Below are 19,455 nucleotides of genomic sequence, written 5' to 3'. Positions count from 1 at the left end.
AACTCAGGTTTCTTTATGATACTGTCCCCTGTTTTAATCTCTACCTGAGACACGTTCCCTGTTTTCCTGCCAGTTTCCCTCTTTATTACATTCCTTATAGTTTTAATTTTATTTTCTGAGCTTTCAATTTCTGATTTTATGCACATACTTTTAGATTTATTTATAACCTTCTTGAGAATGCTACAGTAAAGTTTGTAGTGTTGTCATTTCTTTGGATCATTACAAGTCCTGAGAGAACTGTATAACATCCTTTTTGTTCTACAAGATGTTGTTATCCCTGTAGTGATCCAAGACTTCTTGGCATTGCCTATATGACTATTTCTAACTACTTTTTTTGGGAAAGATGGACTCAAATACAGACATGAATTCATTTAAAAATGAATTGTACTTTTTGTTTACATCTGTTTCCCTATCAACTCGGCTCCAGTCTATCTCTTTTAGGCTATCATTGAATTTTTAAGGCCCTGTTCATTTATTATCCTAAAAGATTTCCAAGAATGCTCGGAACTGTTGCACACACTGATGTAATTGAGCCTAAGCAATTGACCACCATGATCAGAAAGGCCAAGGATTGGATGTACAGTGATCTCATTCCATGTAGACTTATCTATAAATATATTATCTATCAGACTTTTACTGTTAACAGTAACCCTAGTTGGGAAATCTACTATTGCCATCAGATTATAAGACTCCATTAAATGTACTAAATCAGCTTTACTATTGCTCTAATTTAGGAAATCAACATTAAAGTCACCAGTAATTATCAAGTTCTTGGACTTTGAGTACAGTATGGATAATAAAGAATCTAAGTGCTTAAGAAATACATTCAAATTCCCTGAGGGAGATCTATACAGTGCTAACACTACAGCCGTGAAGTCATTTACAAAAAATCTCAACACCACATACTTCAATTTGTTGCTCTATACAATGGCTCTTTAAATCTAATGCATTGTAAGATATGTAGTTTTTTACATAAATTACCACTCCACCTTTTTCCATGATGGTTCTTGAGTAATGCGCTGCCTGACACACAGTATTACTTGGTTAGTACATCACCACAAACATATGGACCGGGACTGTACATGCTTTGGCAGTTTGCTACGTCTCTCTCTTCTAGGACTGACATGGTAGCTGCCTTGCATTTCTTAATGACTCTGACCTTGTCAACCACAAACCGAATCTTAGTACAGTCATGATTTCCCTGAAGAGATTACATGACAGCAGAGACTTGTAAAATTGTGTTACCCATTTCTCTAGCCAGTGAAGATTCATTCTATACCTTCAGATACAGTGTCATGTAGGAGTAGAACAGCAAGAAATACGGAGCTCCTCTAACAGTAATGACAGTTTATCACCTCCCAACACTACATGTGCCAATGTTTCAGTGCATTTTTGAATATATTTGTTAACAGATTCATCAACACAACAAAAATTTACGATCTCAGTAGCATCTTGTTTCTTAACTCATACTTTACTATTCATCAGAATCTTCATCGCTGCTCTTTGATTTGTCAGAGCTCCCTGCTGTACTTTGTTTTATTTCATAGTCAGAATTAGTTGAAATACCACCTACCGTATTTACCCAAATCTAAGCCGCACTCAAACCTGAAAAATGAGACTCGAAATAAAGGAAGGAAAAAAAAAATTCCCGAATCTAAGCCACACCTGAAATTTGAGACTCGAAGTTCAAGGGGAGAGAAAAGTTTTAGGCCACACCTCCAAATCGAAACAAAGTCGGTCCATTGTAATATGAGACACAATTTAGGTCGAATGAATGACGATACAGCTACAGTAGTTTGGTTCGAGTCGTAAGCTTAGCAGTTAAGCTTTACCAGGTAGCCTTTGCTATGCGTCAAGCGCTCCGTCCGTATTTATACTGGTACCCTTCCTTTTTCACGTGCTTCGTCTGGTTTGAATCGATTGCTTATTTTGCTTTGATCCGATAAGTGCCGTTTTCCTTGTTATAGGCGTTTATGTCACTCTAAGCTGAAAATGCATTACTGTACTGTGTCATGCATTGTTTGTCGCATTCTGATAGTGCGTGTTTGCGACCTGTCGTCGCTTGCGGCATGGCTTGCTTTTGTGCACGCTACCGCTGCCTACAATTAAAAAAAAAAAAAAAAAGAGAGAGAAATCATCTCATTAGCGAAACAATGGCAAGAGACTACTATTTGTTGTTACTTACACTGCTGCTTTCTTTGATAATGATCAACAAGAACCAAATAATAGACTGCGTATGATAGAACATGTTCTGAACGAGAGTTAGGCAAAAATTTTTCTCCATTTGAAAATCTTTGCGGCCGCTTCTTTAGTACATCAAATTCTGCACAGAAATTAGAGTCATCTTGGATATAAAAATCTAGTCAGTTGCCGTGCTTCATTTCTGACTGTATCACTATTAGGCATAAGAATAATATGAATATAAACATGACACGATACGTATATTCTTCCGCGTTTGCTGTTGTCTCACTCTAGTTTCGTAGTTTATTAGGCAGACAGGATTTAAATAAGATAGCAGCAAACACGAAAGAATACGTGGCAAAATGTTTATATTCATATTACTCTTATGATGAAGAGAATACTGCATGTGATTCACATTTCATCAGGTTGCTATTAACAATCATCTCTTCTCACAGGTAGGAAAAAATTCAGAACGTAGGGTTGGCCATATTGACAAACATCCCAAACAGTCTTGCCAGTCGGATTTTTGTAATACATTGAAGTTCTGCTACATTCAAAGATGAACAATACGGAATTTGTATTTACTTCGTTGGATAATGTATGAAAATTGTCTTCCACCTTTTTTTTTTAATTTATTTACTGACGCAGAGGTTTTGGCGCCAGTATTTATCTTTGTGCCTACGAAGCATGCCTGTGTAGCGCTACATATATTCGACGGCAGAAGTTAGTTGTTTCAGCACCTACCGACATTTTTCAGAACTTCCACTTGCTTTGCACTCAATTCCAAGCCGCAGGCGGTTTTTGGATTACAAAAACCAGAAAAAAAGTGCGGCTTAGATTTGAGTAAATACGGTACATCCTCTCCTTTGGATTCAACTTCTTAAGTATTATCTTTCAAGTCAACACCTGCTAATCTGTGAGACCGAAATGATGAGCCATACTACTCTATTTCACTGTGCCTGTATGTTTCATTTGTATAACATTTTATTCCATCATAGATGCTGCACTTATAGTTTCATATATGCATTGCAGCAGCAGACACAATGAAAGTAGCAATCAGCAGTGCTTAGTTTGTTGAATGGGTAAAAAATATGCCATTGTCCCAGTTCCACATATCCCCAAAATTTGATTCTGCCAAATTCTGTACTCTCTGAAATCGAATGTTTAATCCAAAGATGAAAGTGAACAAGTTTGATGCAGTATTGCTAATATTGTTTATTACTCATCTTGCTGAATGAAGTGCATACCGTGTTCTTTCTGAAAGGTTTGCAGAAGTAATGCACATACCAGTTTTCTAAAAACTTACATTGAGATTGTGCTCTCCTTCCTCTTGTACAAATTAGTAGAGCCCTTCGGATTACTCCACAATATGCCTCTTGGCAAGGTCGTAACGACAGTATTATGAAAAGGATAGATTGGCACTCACTGTATAGTGTAGATGTGTTGTTGGCAGGGGGGGGGGGGGGGAGGGGGGGGAAAGAACACCACCTATTAGTAAACACGTAAGCTTTTGGTGCAAACCCCCTCCCCCTTCCCTCACACACACACACACACACACACACACACACACACACACACACACGCACACACACACGCGCGCAAATGCAGATCACACATACATGACCACTGTCTCTGGCTGCTAGGGCCAGACTGGGAGCAACTGCACATCATGGGAGAAACAACGGTCCTGTGTGTGTGTGTGTGTGTGTGTGTGTGTGTGTGTGTGTGTGTGTGTGTGTGTGTGTGTTTTGTCCACTTTGGAAGAAGACTTTCTGATTGAAAGCTTACATGTTTAGTAGTCTTTTTGTTGTGCTTGTCTGTGACCTAACATCTCCTGTATACAGCAATGTATCTTTTTTATAATATGGTCATTACTCCAGCCTAGATTTTCTATTGTTTGTTTCCTTTTAAGACCTTATAAAGACAGTTACTGACAATTTCTTTTTTCTTATTGGAGAAAAGTAAAACCATATGGGGCCAGACATAGATTGTAAATGAATATGGAATAGAGTATTTTTATTCTCCCTGTATGCAGTGTCAATAACGTCACCTCACACACTTCATTTCTGGCAGCACCTCCTTCTCAACACATGACTGTCCCCCACCACCTCACCATAGTCTTCAAGTTATATCCTATAGCACTTCTGGGTGGACAAATAGATGAAGGATGTAGTTTAAAACAGTATAACTAAACTTAAAAGTCAAACTGCCCTTTTATAGAGACTGCCATCATTATTTAAACATACTAAACAACATCAAAACAGTCAAAAGAATTTTTTTTTCAAAAGAGCAGAAAATTGTAGTGAAATTCATGAAAGGATTGTTTTGAATTATTATATCTTAAATCAATAAGTATGTCAGCATTTCCCAGGATTTTCTGGCTTAATTAAGACTAGGTCATGCCACCACAGTGGTCAGACAGTGGACTTGACTTCGAGAGGACAACGGACCCGAATCCCATCGAGCCATCAAAATTTGGGTTTTCCTTGATTTCCCTAAATGATTTAAGACAAATGCTGGGATGGTTCCTTTGAAAAAGATGACATTCGGCTGAGGAAGCTAATTTCTGTGGCACGTCTGATGACACAGTGCTGGTGGAAGGACGAGTATTTCAGAGCACACCATTTATTGCACATTGTTAAACATGGGGCTCTGCTGCAGACAACCCCTGTATGTTCCCATGTTGACAACACTGTTGAATTACAATTTCTGTCGCTCAGGAGTATTGAGATTGGGCAGTGAATCAATAGAAATGTGTCATCTGGTTGAATCATTCGTGTTTCGCATTACACCTGCTTGACGGTTTTGTGCACATACACTGTCAACAGAGTGAATTGGTGCTTGAAAGGTGCACTTTGCTACAGACTTAGGCCAGTGGGAGCAATATTATGCTATGGAGGACATTCACCTGGTCTTCTATGGGACCTGTGGTAGTAACTGAAGGCTCCATAACAGCTTTGTTCTGTGTGAACATTATTGTGCACTGTCCGCACCCTGTCCCTAATGAAGGTGACATGTTTCAACTGTGGTGTCACCGCCAGACACCACACTTGCTAGGTGGTAGCTTAAATCGGCCGCGGTCCATTTAGTACATGTCGGACCTGCGTGTCGCCACTGTGTGATCGCAGACCTAGCGCCACCACAAGGCAGGTCTCGTGATACGAACAAGCACTCGCCCCAGTTGTACGACGACATTGCTAGAGACAATACGGACGAAGCCTTCCTCTCATTTGCCGAGAGACAGTTAGAATAGCCTTCTGCTAAGTCCATGGCTACAACCTAGCAAGGCGTCATTAGCCTTACCTACTTTGAGAGTTATAGTATAAATGTCTCAAGAAGAATGCTGTATTCATCACATAATAAAAGTTAAGTATAAAGCAGCTACGTACTTTCCTTGCTACCATTCAATAGTTATCCTGTTCCAGAATTCACGCCCGTCGGCGTGTGTGTACGCGTGCCTTTCTTTAAATCGGCTACCTCAAGTGGCGTAACAGTCTTGTTACGTCACTACAGATTGGCGACGATTTAAAGTATTCTTTCTGATTGCTTACATTTACTTGTGTCATGGCTTCGCCAGATGTACTGTCCGAATTTTATCGCTTGCAGAATCAGCAGACGCAATCGTTATTGGATGCTGTTGCACCTCAATTCCGACCCTTTGATGCAACCCACGAGTCTTGGCAAGAGTGGTCCCGTCAATTCGCCTTCCACCTCGCCGCCTACAGAATTCAAGGTAATGAGCGGCAGCCGTTTTTGCTTTCTTGTGTCGGTGTGTCCACATACCGTGTGATAGTGAAATTGTTTCCCCGACGCGACGTAGCAACTCTGTCCTACGAGGAAATTTTGTCTGCTTTAGATGCCTATTTCAAAGAAACAGTTAATGTGGTTGCAAAACGGTATACGTTTTTTCGTACAAAACGTACGGCCGGTCAAACTAATAGGGAGTGGGTAGCAACATTGCAAGGACTTACTAGGGACTGTGCCTTTGACTGTGACTGTGGTCTTTCTTATTCAGATACAATGGTGCGTGATGCAATTGCACAGAACGTTTCTGATGTTTGCATATGGGAGCAAATTTTGAAACTAGTTAATCCCTCCCTTCAACAAGTGATAGACATATTGGATAGGCAAGACACACTTGACTGTGCTCAGGAATCTTTTGAAACTTCGCCAGCTGTGTGTAACATTAACCGGCCCGCCAGGCACGCTCGCGCTACGCGGCCCGGTCAACTGCCCTCGCGTACGTCCGCACAGCTGCCGCCGCGCGCTAAACCAGGTTTGCCGCGCCAGCCCACAAATGCAGTGAAATCATGCCCGCGGTGTGCTACTAGACATTCGCGTGAACATTGCCCGTCACGCCAAGCTATTTGCTTTTTCTGCAATAAGAAAGGACATGTTCAAAGTGTTTGCCAGAAAAAGCTCAGTTCAGACACTCTTAATCATTCCAGGCCCTTTGCTTCGCGCCGGAATCGAACCAGGGACACTCAGGCTCGTGGACCTTCGCCCATGGACATTCATGTCGTTAATTCCACTTCGTCCAGTGACACTTTCTCTAACAGTGACTGTGTTCGTCCCACAAAAAGAGTGCGTCAACGTCGCCGGAAATCACGTCCATTAGCAAGTGATTCTGTACCAGTGTCTGTTCAAATTGCACGAGACAGTCGCTCTTGTCGTCAGCTGGACAATAAATTTTTTGTAGATTTGGACTTTAATGGCAAGGTCATACCATTCCAGCTCGATACCGGAGCTGCAGTTTCATTGCTCAATCACGACACGTACAAACAACTGGGCAAACCTCCGTTGCGTTCCGCAAATGTTAAGCTAACCACATATTCAGGACAGAAAATTCCTGTGTTAGGACAGTGCACTCTTCTTGCAACATACAAGGGACAAACAAAACTTGTGTCATTTTACGTTCTTCATTCTTCTTCTGCAGTGAACTTGTTTGGTTTAGATTAATTTCAGTTGTTTAACATGTCTATAGTAAATCAGGTCCTATCAGTGAATCAAACTGTGCCTTCAGACAGTGTTTCTCGTCTGTGTGACGAATTTGCTGACATTTTTGCACCGGGCTTAGGTTGCGCTAAAAACTATGAAGCACATTTGGAACTGAAAGTAAACGCACAACCGAAATTTTTCAGAGCGCGCAATGTTCCCCACGCATTGCGTGATGAGATCGCACGAACATTGAACTATGTAGAATCACAAGGTGTAAGTGAATGTGCGCATTGTCTCTTCCATTTCAGCTCCGCTTCCTCGCTTACGCCGTACAGGTGTTCCGTTTCTCTGGACGACGGAATGCGAACGCGCCTTTCGCCAGTTGAAATCGGCGTTGCTTTCTATTACTTGCCTCACGCCTTTCGATCCCCAGAAACCCCTTTTGTTGATGGTAGATGCATCGGATTTCGGGGTCGGTGCTGTGCTTGCGCACAAAGTTGGCTCGCATGATCGCCCTATTGCCTTTGCGTCCAAATTGCTCTCATCTGCGCAAAGAAATTACTCGCAGATAGAGAAAGAAGCTTTGGCTCTCGTGTTTGGTGTTACTAAGTTCCATGATTTCTTGTATGGTCGTCACTTCACCATCATCACAGACCACAAACCTTTGACATCGCTTTTTCATCCGAACAAGCCGGTACCTCCACGTACGGCGCAGAAATTCATTCGCTGGTCTATTTTCCTCTCGCAGTACCGCTACGATATCTTGTATCGGTCCACTGCTAAGCACGGAAACGCCGATGCGTTGTCCCGTTTGCCTGTTGCTGAGGATAAAGCATTCGATTCTTCCAAACTTGCTTGCATGTTCATGGATTCGGAAACCGATGAAGTGGTCAAATCGTTTCCGATTGATTTTCGTCGTGTAGCTACAGCCACAGCTGCTGACCCTGTCCTTGCTACTGTTTTGCGTTTTGTTGCTACGCAATGGCCTTTGTCAAAGTCTCGGATCGAGGATCCGTTGGTTCGCCGATTTTTTGCTCACAGGGAGAGACTTTTTGTTCGACGTGGTGTTTTGTTGTTGCGTTCTGATAATGATCAGTCCCGAGTCATGGTCCCACGTTCGTTACAGTCCTCTGTCTTACGGCTTCTTCACCAAGGACATTGGGGTATAGTGCGAACGAAACAACTTGCTCGTCAGCACTGTACTTGGTTCGGAATCGATGCTGCGATTATGAATATGTGTTCTTCTTGCATGGCGTGTGCCGAACAACAATCCGCACCGCCGCGGAAAGTCTTCGCATGGCCGAAAGCCACTTCCCCTTGGCAACGCTTGCACATTGATTTTGCTGGTCCATTCTGGAATGCTCGATGGTTGGTTCTGGTCGACGCCTTCAATAATTTTCCTTTTGTGGTCCGGATGTCTTCCACGACGTCCTCCGCCACCATCCAAGCATTGTCTGCTATCTTTTGTATTGAAGGTCTTCCGCAGACTATTGTTTCCGACAATGGCCCACCATTCATGTCCGCAGAATTTCAGTCATTCTGCCAGGCCAATGGTATTCAACATCTGACATCCGCGCCGTTTTCGCCTCAGTCAAACGGTGCCGCTGAACGATTGGTCCGGACTTTCAAGTCACAGATGTTGAAATTGAAAGAGTCGCATTCTCGGGAGGACGCGTTGTTGCTCTTTTTGTCCTCGTATCGCTCTCAGCCCCGAGATGGTCGCTGGCCGGCTGAGTTGCTCCACGGTCGTCCTCATCGCACCTTGATGTCTTTGCTGCATCCGCCGCATCAGGTTCCTGTGCAGCGGCAGACTCCTGCTTTTGCTCCAGGCGACGTTGTATTTTATCGCAACTATCGAGGTTCACGGCGTTGGCTCGCAGGGCGCATTCTTCGCTGCCTTGGCCGCGCGATGTATTTGGTTTGGGGGCCTCTGGTGAGGTGCGTCGGCATCTCAATCAGCTGCGCCTCTGTCGTCGCACGGGTTGTGCCGCTCCCCGTCTGCTTTCAGCGACGGTGCCGTCCGGTAAGCGCCCTGGGGACCCATCTACTGGCTCGCCTCATCCCCAGGTGTTACCGACGATGCCTTCCCTTTTGCCCCATGGCGACGCGCCGCCGCAGCAGCCGCCGCCGCCGCCGCCGCCGCCTGTTCTCCCGTCGGCGCCGCCCGCATTCGACGCTTCGCTGCAGCCGCCACGCGCCTCCCTGGGTCATGCGCCGCCGCTCGCTTCCCGTGACCAGCTGTCCTCCGCCATGGAACTCTTGCCCGCTCCGGACCACATGACGTCATCGCGCGTCGGGTACCCCGACGCAATGGATGTCGACCCTTCGGCCCCTCCTGTCTCATTACGGGCGCATACACCGCATGTTGACGTGCACCCTGGACTAGGTTTTCAGGTGTTTCCTAGCTCCCCTCGGACCGAATGGCCGGGTGCGGGTGGCACAGCCTCGCCTGTTGTTAGGCTCCCCACCTCATCGCATACGTCGACATGGGGTCCTCCCCACGGCGGGCGGCAGCCTTATCTCCCGACCGTTCGCCGATTTGCGGGGGAGGAATGTGGTGTCACCGCCAGACACCACACTTGCTAGGTGGTAGCTTAAATCAGCCGCGGTCCATTTAGTACATGTCGGACCTGCGTGTCGCCACTGTGTGATCGCAGACCTAGCGCCACCACAAGGCAGGTCTCGTGATACGAACAAGCACTCGCCCCAGTTGTACGACGACATTGCTAGAGACAATACGGACGAAGCCTTCCTCTCATTTGCTGAGAGACAGTTAGAATAGCCTTCTGCTAAGTCCATGGCTACGACCTAGCAAGGCGCCATTAGCCTTACCTACTTTGAGAGTTATAGTATAAATGTCTCAAGAAGAACGCTGTATTCATCACATAATAAAAGTTAAGTATAAAGCAGCTACGTACTTTTCTTGCTACCATTCAATAGTTATCCTGTTCCAGAATTCACGCCCGTCGGCGTGTGTGTACGCGTGCCTTTCTTTAAATCGGCTACCTCAAGTGGCGTAACAGTCTTGTTACATCACTACATCAACAATATGACTTTCAGTGTCACGAGGCCAGAATCAAATTCACCCCTTCTGAATCTGATGGAATACATCTGCGATGCTATCAGATACCAATTCTGCACCCAGAAACCACTGATCTCCAATTTATGGGAATTACATGACCTGTGCTTAGACATGCGGTGCTGCATAATGCTGGGAACATACCTCACATAATGCTGGGAACATACCTGAAATTTGTTGAACTTGTCCCACACAAAATCACTGCTGTATTGTGTTCCAACAGTGGACAAACACATTATCAAACAGGAGGTCATAGTGTTTTGTCTCATCAGTTTATATATTCAAGCTTTAATGAAAGGTGTGCTCTTTTCCTTTTTTCTGCCATTGCGTGTATGTGTAAAGCAGGATGTTCTACCATTTGGGCTTGTTTATATGATGGCTGTCAGTATTACCACCTGCACGGATACTAAATGCTCCTTTTGTGAAGACCTTTTATCTTGAGAACACTTTTAACTTTGTTTCACAAATGGCAGCACAGTTTCAAGAAAGCTTCTTAATTTCATGTAATAGTTAAAATAATACCTTCAGCAATAGATGTGTGCGTTGGAGTGGGGAAAAAGATTGGAGATGTATGTAGTTTAATTTTCATAAATTGTTAAGAAGGTTAACAGCTTGGCATGCTAAGATAAATTCAGACATTCTCTAAAAAGAGAGAAAAAGATTAATTTAACAGAATCAGTGAGGTATACAAATATAACAACAGACTTGTAGAACCATTATTTTGTAGGTTAGATTAGATTAGATTCAGCTTTTGTTCCAAGACCCAAAACATGAGACGATTCTCATGGGTGAGTAACATGCCAGAAAGTATAACATAAAAAATATAAAACATTTGAATACCCTGATCATTTGTCAGGAGATTGTCAAACTAGGTGAATACAATACAAACTGGAACAGCTAATATTTTCAGAATTGATACGCTGTCAGACTGAAACATTGTTATGCACTATTAATAAATTTATCAAACAAAAAGTACATAATCTTGACTGTTATGACAAAGTGCTCTCAGAACTGAAATCTAACAGACATTCTTATTTAAGCTGGCCTAACAGCCACTGTTAAGATATTCATCTATAGAGTAGGATGAGTTACCTATCAAAAAGTCTTTCAAACTCTGTTTAAACCATGCTTTATCTGATACCAAGTTTTTAATGGTGTCTTTCTTCCACAGATAAATTATGTTGTAATGCGAGGTTTTAATGAAGATGAAGTGTGCAGTTTTGTGGAGTTAACAAAAGAGAAAAATGTTGATGTAAGATTTATCGAGTACATGCCTTTCAGCGGCAACAAATGGAATGATGGGAACATGGTCTCATTTAGTGAAATGCTCCAAATAATTAGAAAGCAGTGGACTAATTTTGATCCTCTTCCCAATGGGCCCAATGATACCTCAAAGGTACGTGCAGTATTACATATGAACATACATTGAAAATAATTTAATGTTTATGACTTACTACCAATCACAAGAATACTTCACATCTGCTGGTGGTGTGAGAGATGGACTGGTTTAGTTACATATTTCTCATCCCATTCAGTAAGTCTGTCCTGGCCTGGGTTTCTCTGCAGCTTTTCTGCAACTCTCCCCATTTCCTAAACCTTGACAATCCTTTTCTTTCTTCCTTTTTCCTTCCCCTTCATTGTTTCTGCCAGAAGAATAAGCCACTGACTCCGAAAGCTTGCACATTTCCATAACTTTAAGGGGAGTTAGAAGGGGAAAACATTCTTTTTCACTTTTTCGGGTTTTATACCTGATTATAAAATTTGCAATTTTCCAAATAAAATGATATGTATATTACTTATAAACTTGCGTGGGAAGTATTTTATTTTATTTTCTAAAATATAAATTACACCAGTTGAAAATGTTAAAATTTTTACATGCATTACTTCAAGACCTAATAAAATCGGTAATTTTTTATATACAGGGTAGTCCATTGATCGTGACCGGGCCAAATATCTCACGAAATAAGTGTCAAACGAAAAAACTACAAAGAACAAAATTTGTCTAGCTCAAAGCGGGAAACCAGCTGGCGCAATGGTTGGCCTGCAATAAGGCGCTGCCATAGCTCAAACTGATATCAACTGTGTTTTTGTAAATAGGAACCCCATTTTTTATTACATATTCGTGTAATATGTAAAGAAATATGAATGTTTTAGTTGGACCACTTTTTTCGCTTTGTGATATATGGCGCTGTAATAGTCACAAACATATGTCTCATAATTTTAGACGAACAGTTGGTAACAGGTAGGTTTTTTAAATTAAAATACAGAACGTAGGTACATTTGAACATTTTATTTTGGTTGTTCCAATGTGATACATGTACCTTTGTGAACTTATCATTTCTTAGAACGTATGCTGTTATGGCGTGATTACCTGTGAATACCACATTAATGCAGTAAATGCTCAAAATGATGTCTGTCAACCTCAATGCCTTTGGCAATACGTGTAACGACATTCCTCTCAACAGTGAGTAGTTCGCCTTCCGTAATGTTCGCACATGCATTGACAATGCACTGATGCATATTGTCGGTGGATCACGATAGCAAAATCCTTCAAATTTCCCCACAGAAAGAAATCCGGGGACGTCAGATCCGGAGAACGTGCGGGCCATGGTATGGTGCTTTGACGACCAATCCACCTGTCATGAAATATGCTATTCAATACTGCTTCAACCGCACGCAAACTATGTGCCGGACATCCATCATGTTGGAAGTACATCGCCATTCTGTCATGCAGTGAAACATCTAGTAGTAACATTGGTAGAACATTACGCAGGAAATCAGCATACATTGCACCATTTAGATTGCCATCGATAAAATGGGGGCCAATTATCCTTCCTCCCTTAATGCCACACCATACATTAACCTGCCAAGGTCGCTGCTGTTCCACTTGTCGCTGCCATCGTAGATTTTCCGTTGCCCAATAGTGCATATTATGGCGGTTTAGGTTACCGCTGTTGGTGAATGATGCTTCATCGCTAAATAGAATGCATGCAAAAAATCTTTCAACCTCCTGTAATTTCTCTTGTGCCCAGTGGCAGAACTGTACATGACGTTCAAAGTCATCGCCATGCAATTCCTGGTGCATAGAAATATGGTACGGGTGCAATCGATGTTGATGTAGCATTCTCAACACCGACGTTTTTGAGATTCCCAATTCTCGCGCAATTTGTCTGCTACTGATGTGTGGATTAGCTGCCCCAGCAGCTAAAACACCTACTAGGGTATCATCATTTGTTGCAGGTCGTGGTTGATGTTTCACATGTGGCTGGACACTTCCTGTTTCCTTAAATAATGTAACTATCCGGCGAATGGTCCGGACACTTCAATGATGTCGTCCAGTATACCAAGCAGCATACATAGCACACGCCCCTTGGGCATTTTGATCACAATAGCCATACATCAACACGATATCGACCTTTTCCGCAATTGGTAAACGGTCCATTTTAACACGGGTAATGTATCATGAAGCAAATACCGTCTGCACTGGCGGAATGTTATGTGATACCACATACTTATATGTTTGTGACTATTACAGCAGCTGGCCGGAGTGGCCGAGTGGTGCTAGGCGCTACAGTCTGGAAACGCGCGAACGCTACGTTCGCAGGTTCGATCCTGCCTCGGGCATGGATGTGTGTGATGTCCTTAGGTTAGTTAGGTTTAAGTAGTTCTAAGTTCTAGGGGACTGATGACCTCAGAAGTTAAGTCCCATAGTGCTCAGAGCCATTTGAACCATTTTTGACTATTACAGCCCCATCTATCACAAAGCGAAAAAAGTGGTCCAGCTAAAACATTCATATTTCTTTACGTACTACATGCATATGTAATAAAAAATGGGGGTTCCTATTTTAAAAAAATGTAGTTGATATGAGTTTGACCTATGGCAGCGCCATCTAGCAGGCCAACCATAGCGCCATCTGGTTTCTCCCTTCAAGCTAGACGAATTTCGTTCTTTGTAGTTTTTTCATTTGTTACTTATTATGTGAGATATTTGGCCCAGTCACTATCAATGGACCACCCTGTAGAAAGCTGTGGATTGCTGTGTTATAAAGGTTAAATTATGTGTTTGTATTGGTAGCACTGTCAAAAATAGTATCGTATCTTTTCATAGTATAAACATGCTTTGTATATCGAAGTGCTAACGTTTTTCCGAGGAATAGTGACGAATAGACTGGTAAATCTCTCAAAAAGTGTGACTCCAAAATGAAGTGTTTTTAAGAAATGTGGGTTTCATGGTAATAAATTTTTGAATAAAGAGAAACATTGTGTTCAGCATGTGGTGTGTGAAGTTACAGACAATGAAATACTGGCAAACTCATGAGTATCTAGAGAAACACCCATTAGTGCTTCGAAGATTAAAATAAAACATAGTGATAACACAGTTATCTCAAAACAAAACTCATGTAAATGGTAGGTTAGGTTATATTCTGATACATTTACACATCCTAACAGGGGTGTTATGTGAATGTGTGTGCTGTATGTATGTGGAGGGCCAGTTAGTTTACATGAAGACATTGAGGTATCAAATGGACTAGCCGGGAAACTTATCATTAATTCTGCCAGTTGTAAATATACTCATTCATTTTGGAGTTCTGATAAGTGTAAAGATAATTATTTTGAAATAAATGTTAGGTGGTTTTATGGATTGGGAGCTATTGGCAAAGGACACACTGCAGCAGAAACAATGTGTGTCGTGATGTATATGCCACACCCACTTTGTAAAATGTACAAGTATGCAGGATTTATTGGAGCTGCTGTGAAATCTGCTGCATGTGAGTCAATTAAGGGTGCTGCAAATGAAGCTGCTGAAATAAACGATGGTATGATTGACATATCAGTAGCTTTTGGGGCACTTGGTAGAAGCGCAGCTGCAGTTCTAAGAATTCTGTTGCTACAGTGACCAGTGTGGATACTGGAAAGCTAATAGATTTCCAGATTTTAACCAAACATTCTTATAAGTATAAATCAGGGAATGAAGAAGGGCATATCTGTGACAGAAATTATGAAGGACAACTAGTCGTACGGAGGCATGTGCAGCTGTTGAAATTTATAATCGATCTGTAAACTAAAGGGGAGTGTGTTACACTAAGTTCTTAGGTTAGGCAGACTCAAATGCATATAACAGTGTAGTAGCCACTCATCCTTATGGTGAGAAGCTTATCACAGAACTGGAATGTGTTGGTCATGTCCAGAAGAGGATGGGTACCAGATTGAGGAAGTTGAAACAAAGTTTGAGAGACAAGAAACTTTCAGGTGGTAAGACCATAAGAAGCAGGCTGACAGACAACATGATTGATGAACTACAACAGTATTATGAGAATTGTTGAAAATGAAGCAGGCAGTATGGGCTACCTTCTTCCAGAGACTGTCAGCTGATGATAAACCAGTACACCATCTTTGCCCTCCTGGATCTGGTTCATGGTGCAATTACCGCAATGCCCAGTATTCAAACAGGTCATACAGCCATAAACATTCTATCCCAGCAGCAGTTGTGGATATCATAAAACCTGTTTACAGAGACCTGGCAATCCTGAATTATTGAAGAAGTGTCTGCATTGTCAGACTCAAAATCCCAATGAGTCGTTCAATAACCTTATAGTGTCAGTGTCAACGTAACTGCCGTCTGCGTCACGTCTGCTGTGCAGCGAGCTATGCTAATTTTAGTATTAACTCTATTTTTCTTACTTGTCACTTCTTCTTCCGTGTGTTTTTGCTTTTAGGAAGCTTTAATTGTCGAGTGCTAGTAATAGTGTTCCATAGATTTTGTGGTTGTTTTGAATACAGTCAGAGAAAGTCCGTTTAGTCAGCCATAGTGCCAGTAGTGCTAGTGTTTGTTTTCAATACAGTTCAGAGACAGGTAGTGCGATTTTCATTGTTTTGCTACAGGAAGTGTCTAGTAACAACAGTTTAGTCAACTATCAGCCGCCTTTAGTGAATTAGCAGTCTAGTTATAAGTTGATTAACTCTCTACAGTAAATTGATTTCTTAGGATGGATAGGATGTGTGACTGCAGTGTACGGACACAGGAGGAGCCGGCCACTGTTCGCAAACAGCTGAACGTGTTGATGGCCGCGGTTAGCCGTCTTCAGGCAGTGGTGAGTCTGGTGCGTTGCATGGTACACCCCAGGTGTTACATGCTTCACCCACTGACCCTGCTGTCGACACATCTTTGCGGGTACCGGGCGCGGTTGGGCCACCCTCTTCCCAAGGGGAGTGGCGGGTTCAGCGGCGTTTGCGGCGCACGAGGCGGAGGGTCAGTGTGGAGGCTGGCCGTGTGGCATCGCCCGTTCTGCCTGTGAGTGGACATGTGGCCACTCCTTCAGCAAGGTCCGAGCAGGCACATGGGGGGAGGGGTTTATTAGATATTGGGAGCTCCAACGTTAGGCGGGTGATGGACCCCCTTAGGGAAATAGCGGAAAGGTCGGGGAAGAAGGTCAGTGTTCACTCTGTCTGCTTGCCGGGGGTCTCATCCGAGAGGTGGAGGAGGCCATGCCAGCAGTGATAGAGAGCACTGGGTGCACCCGACTGCAAATTGTTGCTCATGTCGGCACCAATGACTCCTGCCGTCTGGGTTCAGAGGTCATCCTCAGTTCGTACAGGCAGTTAACGGAGTTGGTGAAGGCGGAAAGCCTCGCTGGGTGGAATCTGAGCTAGCTATTTGTAGTATCGTTTCCAGAACCGATAGTGGTCCTCTGGTTTGGAGCCGAGTGGAAGGCTTAAACCAGGGACTCAGACGATTCTGCAGAGATCTGGGGTGCAAATTTCTCGACCTCCGCTATCGGGTGGAGAAATGTAGGGTCCCCCTGAATAGGTCACGCGTGCACTACATGCAGGAAGCGGCTACAAGAGTAGCGGAGTATATGTGGAGTGCACATGTGGGTTTTTTAGGTTAGAGAATTCCCTCCCTAGGCCCGACAAGACACCTCCTGAGATGCGGCAAGGTAGGAGTAGACAAAATGCAACAGGGAATAACAATATTAATGTGCTAATAGTAAATTGCAGGAGCGTCTATAGAAAGGTCCCAGAACTGCTCTCAGTAATAAGCGGTCACAATGCCCACATAGTACTAGGGACAGAAAGTTGGCTGAAACCAGATGTAAACAGTAATGAAATTCTAAACTCAGATTGGAATGTATACCGCAGAGACAGGCTGGACAGTGAAGGGGGAGGCATGTTTAAAGTGATAAGAAGTGCAATAGTATCGAAGGAAATTGACGGAGATCCGAAATGTGAAATAATTTAGGGTGAAGGTCACGGTTAAAGCAGGCTCAGACATGGTAATTGGATGTCTCTATAGGCCCCCTGGCTCAGCAGCTGTTGTGGCTGAGCACCTGAAGGATAATTTGGAAAATATTTCGAGTAGATTTGCCCACCATGTTATAGTTCTGGGTGGAGATTTTAATTTGCCGGATATAGACTGGGAGACTCAAACTTTCATAACGGGTGGCAGGGACAAAGAATCCAGTGAAATTTTTTAAGAGCTTTATCTGAAAACTACCTTGAGCAGTTAAACAGAGAACCGACTCGTGGCGATAACATATTAGACCTTCTAGTGACAAACAGACCCGAACTATTTGAAACAGTTAACGCAGAACAGGGAATCAGTGATCATAAAGCGGTTACTGCATCGATGATTTCAGCCGTAAATAGAAATATTAAAAAAGGTACGAAGATTTTTCTGGTTAGCAAAAGTGACAAAAATCAGATTTCAGAGTACCTGACGGCTCAGCACAAAAGTTTTGTTTTAAGTACAGATAGTGTTAAGGATCAGTGGACAAAGTTCAAAACCATCGTACAATATGCATTAGATGAGTATGTGCCAAGCAAGATCATAAGAGATGGAAAAGAGCCAGCGTGGTACAACAACCGAGTTAGAAAACTGCTGTGGAGGCAAAGGGAACTTCACAGCAAACATAAACATAGCCAACACCTTGCAGACAAACAAAAATTACACGAAGCGAAATGTAATGTGAGGAGGGCCATGCGAGAGGCGTTAAATGAATTCGAAATTAAAGTTCTATGTACTGACTTGGCAGAAAATCCTAAGAAATTTTGCTCTTATGTCAAAGCGGTAGGTGGATCAAAACAAAATGTCCAGACACTCTGTGACCAAAAAGGTACTGAAACAGAGGATGATGGACTAAAGGCCGAAATACTAAATGTCTTTTTCCAAAGCTGTTTCACAGAGGAAGACTGCACTGTAGTTCCTTCTCTAGATTGTCGCACAGATGACAAAATGGTAGATATTGAAATAGATGACAGAGGGATAGAGAAACAATTAAAATCACTCAAAAGAGGAAAGGCCGCTGGACCTGATGGGATACCAGTTCAATTTTACACAGAGTATGCGAAGGAACTTCCCCCATTCTTGCTGCAGTGTACCGTAGGTCTCTACAAGAGCGTAGCGTTCCAAAGAATTGGAAAAGGGCACAGGTCATCCCCGTTTTCAAGAAGGGACGTTGAACAGATGTGCAGAACTACAGACTTATATCTCTAACATCGATCAGTTGTAGAATTTTAGAACATGTATTATGTTCGAGTATTATGACTTTTCTGTAAACTAGAAATCTACTGTGTAGGAATCAGCATGGGTTTCGAAAAAGACGATCATGTGAAACCCAGCTCGCGCTATTCGTCCACGAGACTCAGAGGGCCATAGACACGGGTTCCCAGGTAGATGCTGTGTTTCTTGACTTCCGCTAGGCGTTTGATACAGTTCCCCACAATCGTTTAATGAACAAAGTAAGAGCATATGGACTATCAGACCAATTATGTGATTGGATTGAAGAGTTGCTAGATAACAGAATGCAGCATGTCATTCTCAATGGAGAGAAGTCTTCCGAAGTAAGAGTAATTTCAGGTGTGCTGCAGTGGAGTGTCGTAGGACCGTTGCTATTCACAATATACATAAATGACCTTGTGAATGACATCGGAAGTTCACTGAGGCTTTTTGCGTATGATGCTGTGGTATATCAAGAGGTTGCAACAATGGTAAATTGTACTGAAATGCAGGATGTTCTGCAGCGAATTGATGCATGGTGCAGGGAATGGCAATTGAATCTCAATGTAGACAAGTGTAATGTGCTGCGAATACATAGAAAGAAAGATCCCATATCATTTAGCTACAATATAGCAGATCAGCAATTGGAAGCAGTTAATTCCATAAATTATCTGGGAGTATGCATTAGGAGTGATTTAAAATGGAATTTTATTGCAGAGGATCTTTGTCACCACTAATTATTAATTTTGTGTTCCAGTTA

The 19,455-nt window shown here is 42.8% G+C and overlaps 1 protein-coding gene across 1 annotated transcript in view; it reads left to right on the top strand.

Moving 5' to 3' along the window:
* LOC126471510 (uncharacterized) overlaps window positions 1-19,455 on the top strand; it is a 189,170-nt gene that overhangs the window by 113,894 nt on the left and 55,821 nt on the right. The window contains exon 5 of the mRNA XM_050099731.1: window positions 11,370-11,594. Coding sequence (XP_049955688.1) covers window positions 11,370-11,594 — 225 coding nt within the window. The remainder of the gene's footprint in view (window positions 1-11,369; window positions 11,595-19,455) is intronic.

This window comes from Schistocerca serialis, chromosome 3 (assembly GCF_023864345.2).
Source record: "Schistocerca serialis cubense isolate TAMUIC-IGC-003099 chromosome 3, iqSchSeri2.2, whole genome shotgun sequence".
Classification (NCBI taxonomy): domain Eukaryota; kingdom Metazoa; phylum Arthropoda; class Insecta; order Orthoptera; family Acrididae; genus Schistocerca; species Schistocerca serialis.
The sequence above is the reverse complement of the archived record's forward strand: the minus strand, read 5'-3'. Positions and strand labels throughout refer to the sequence as shown.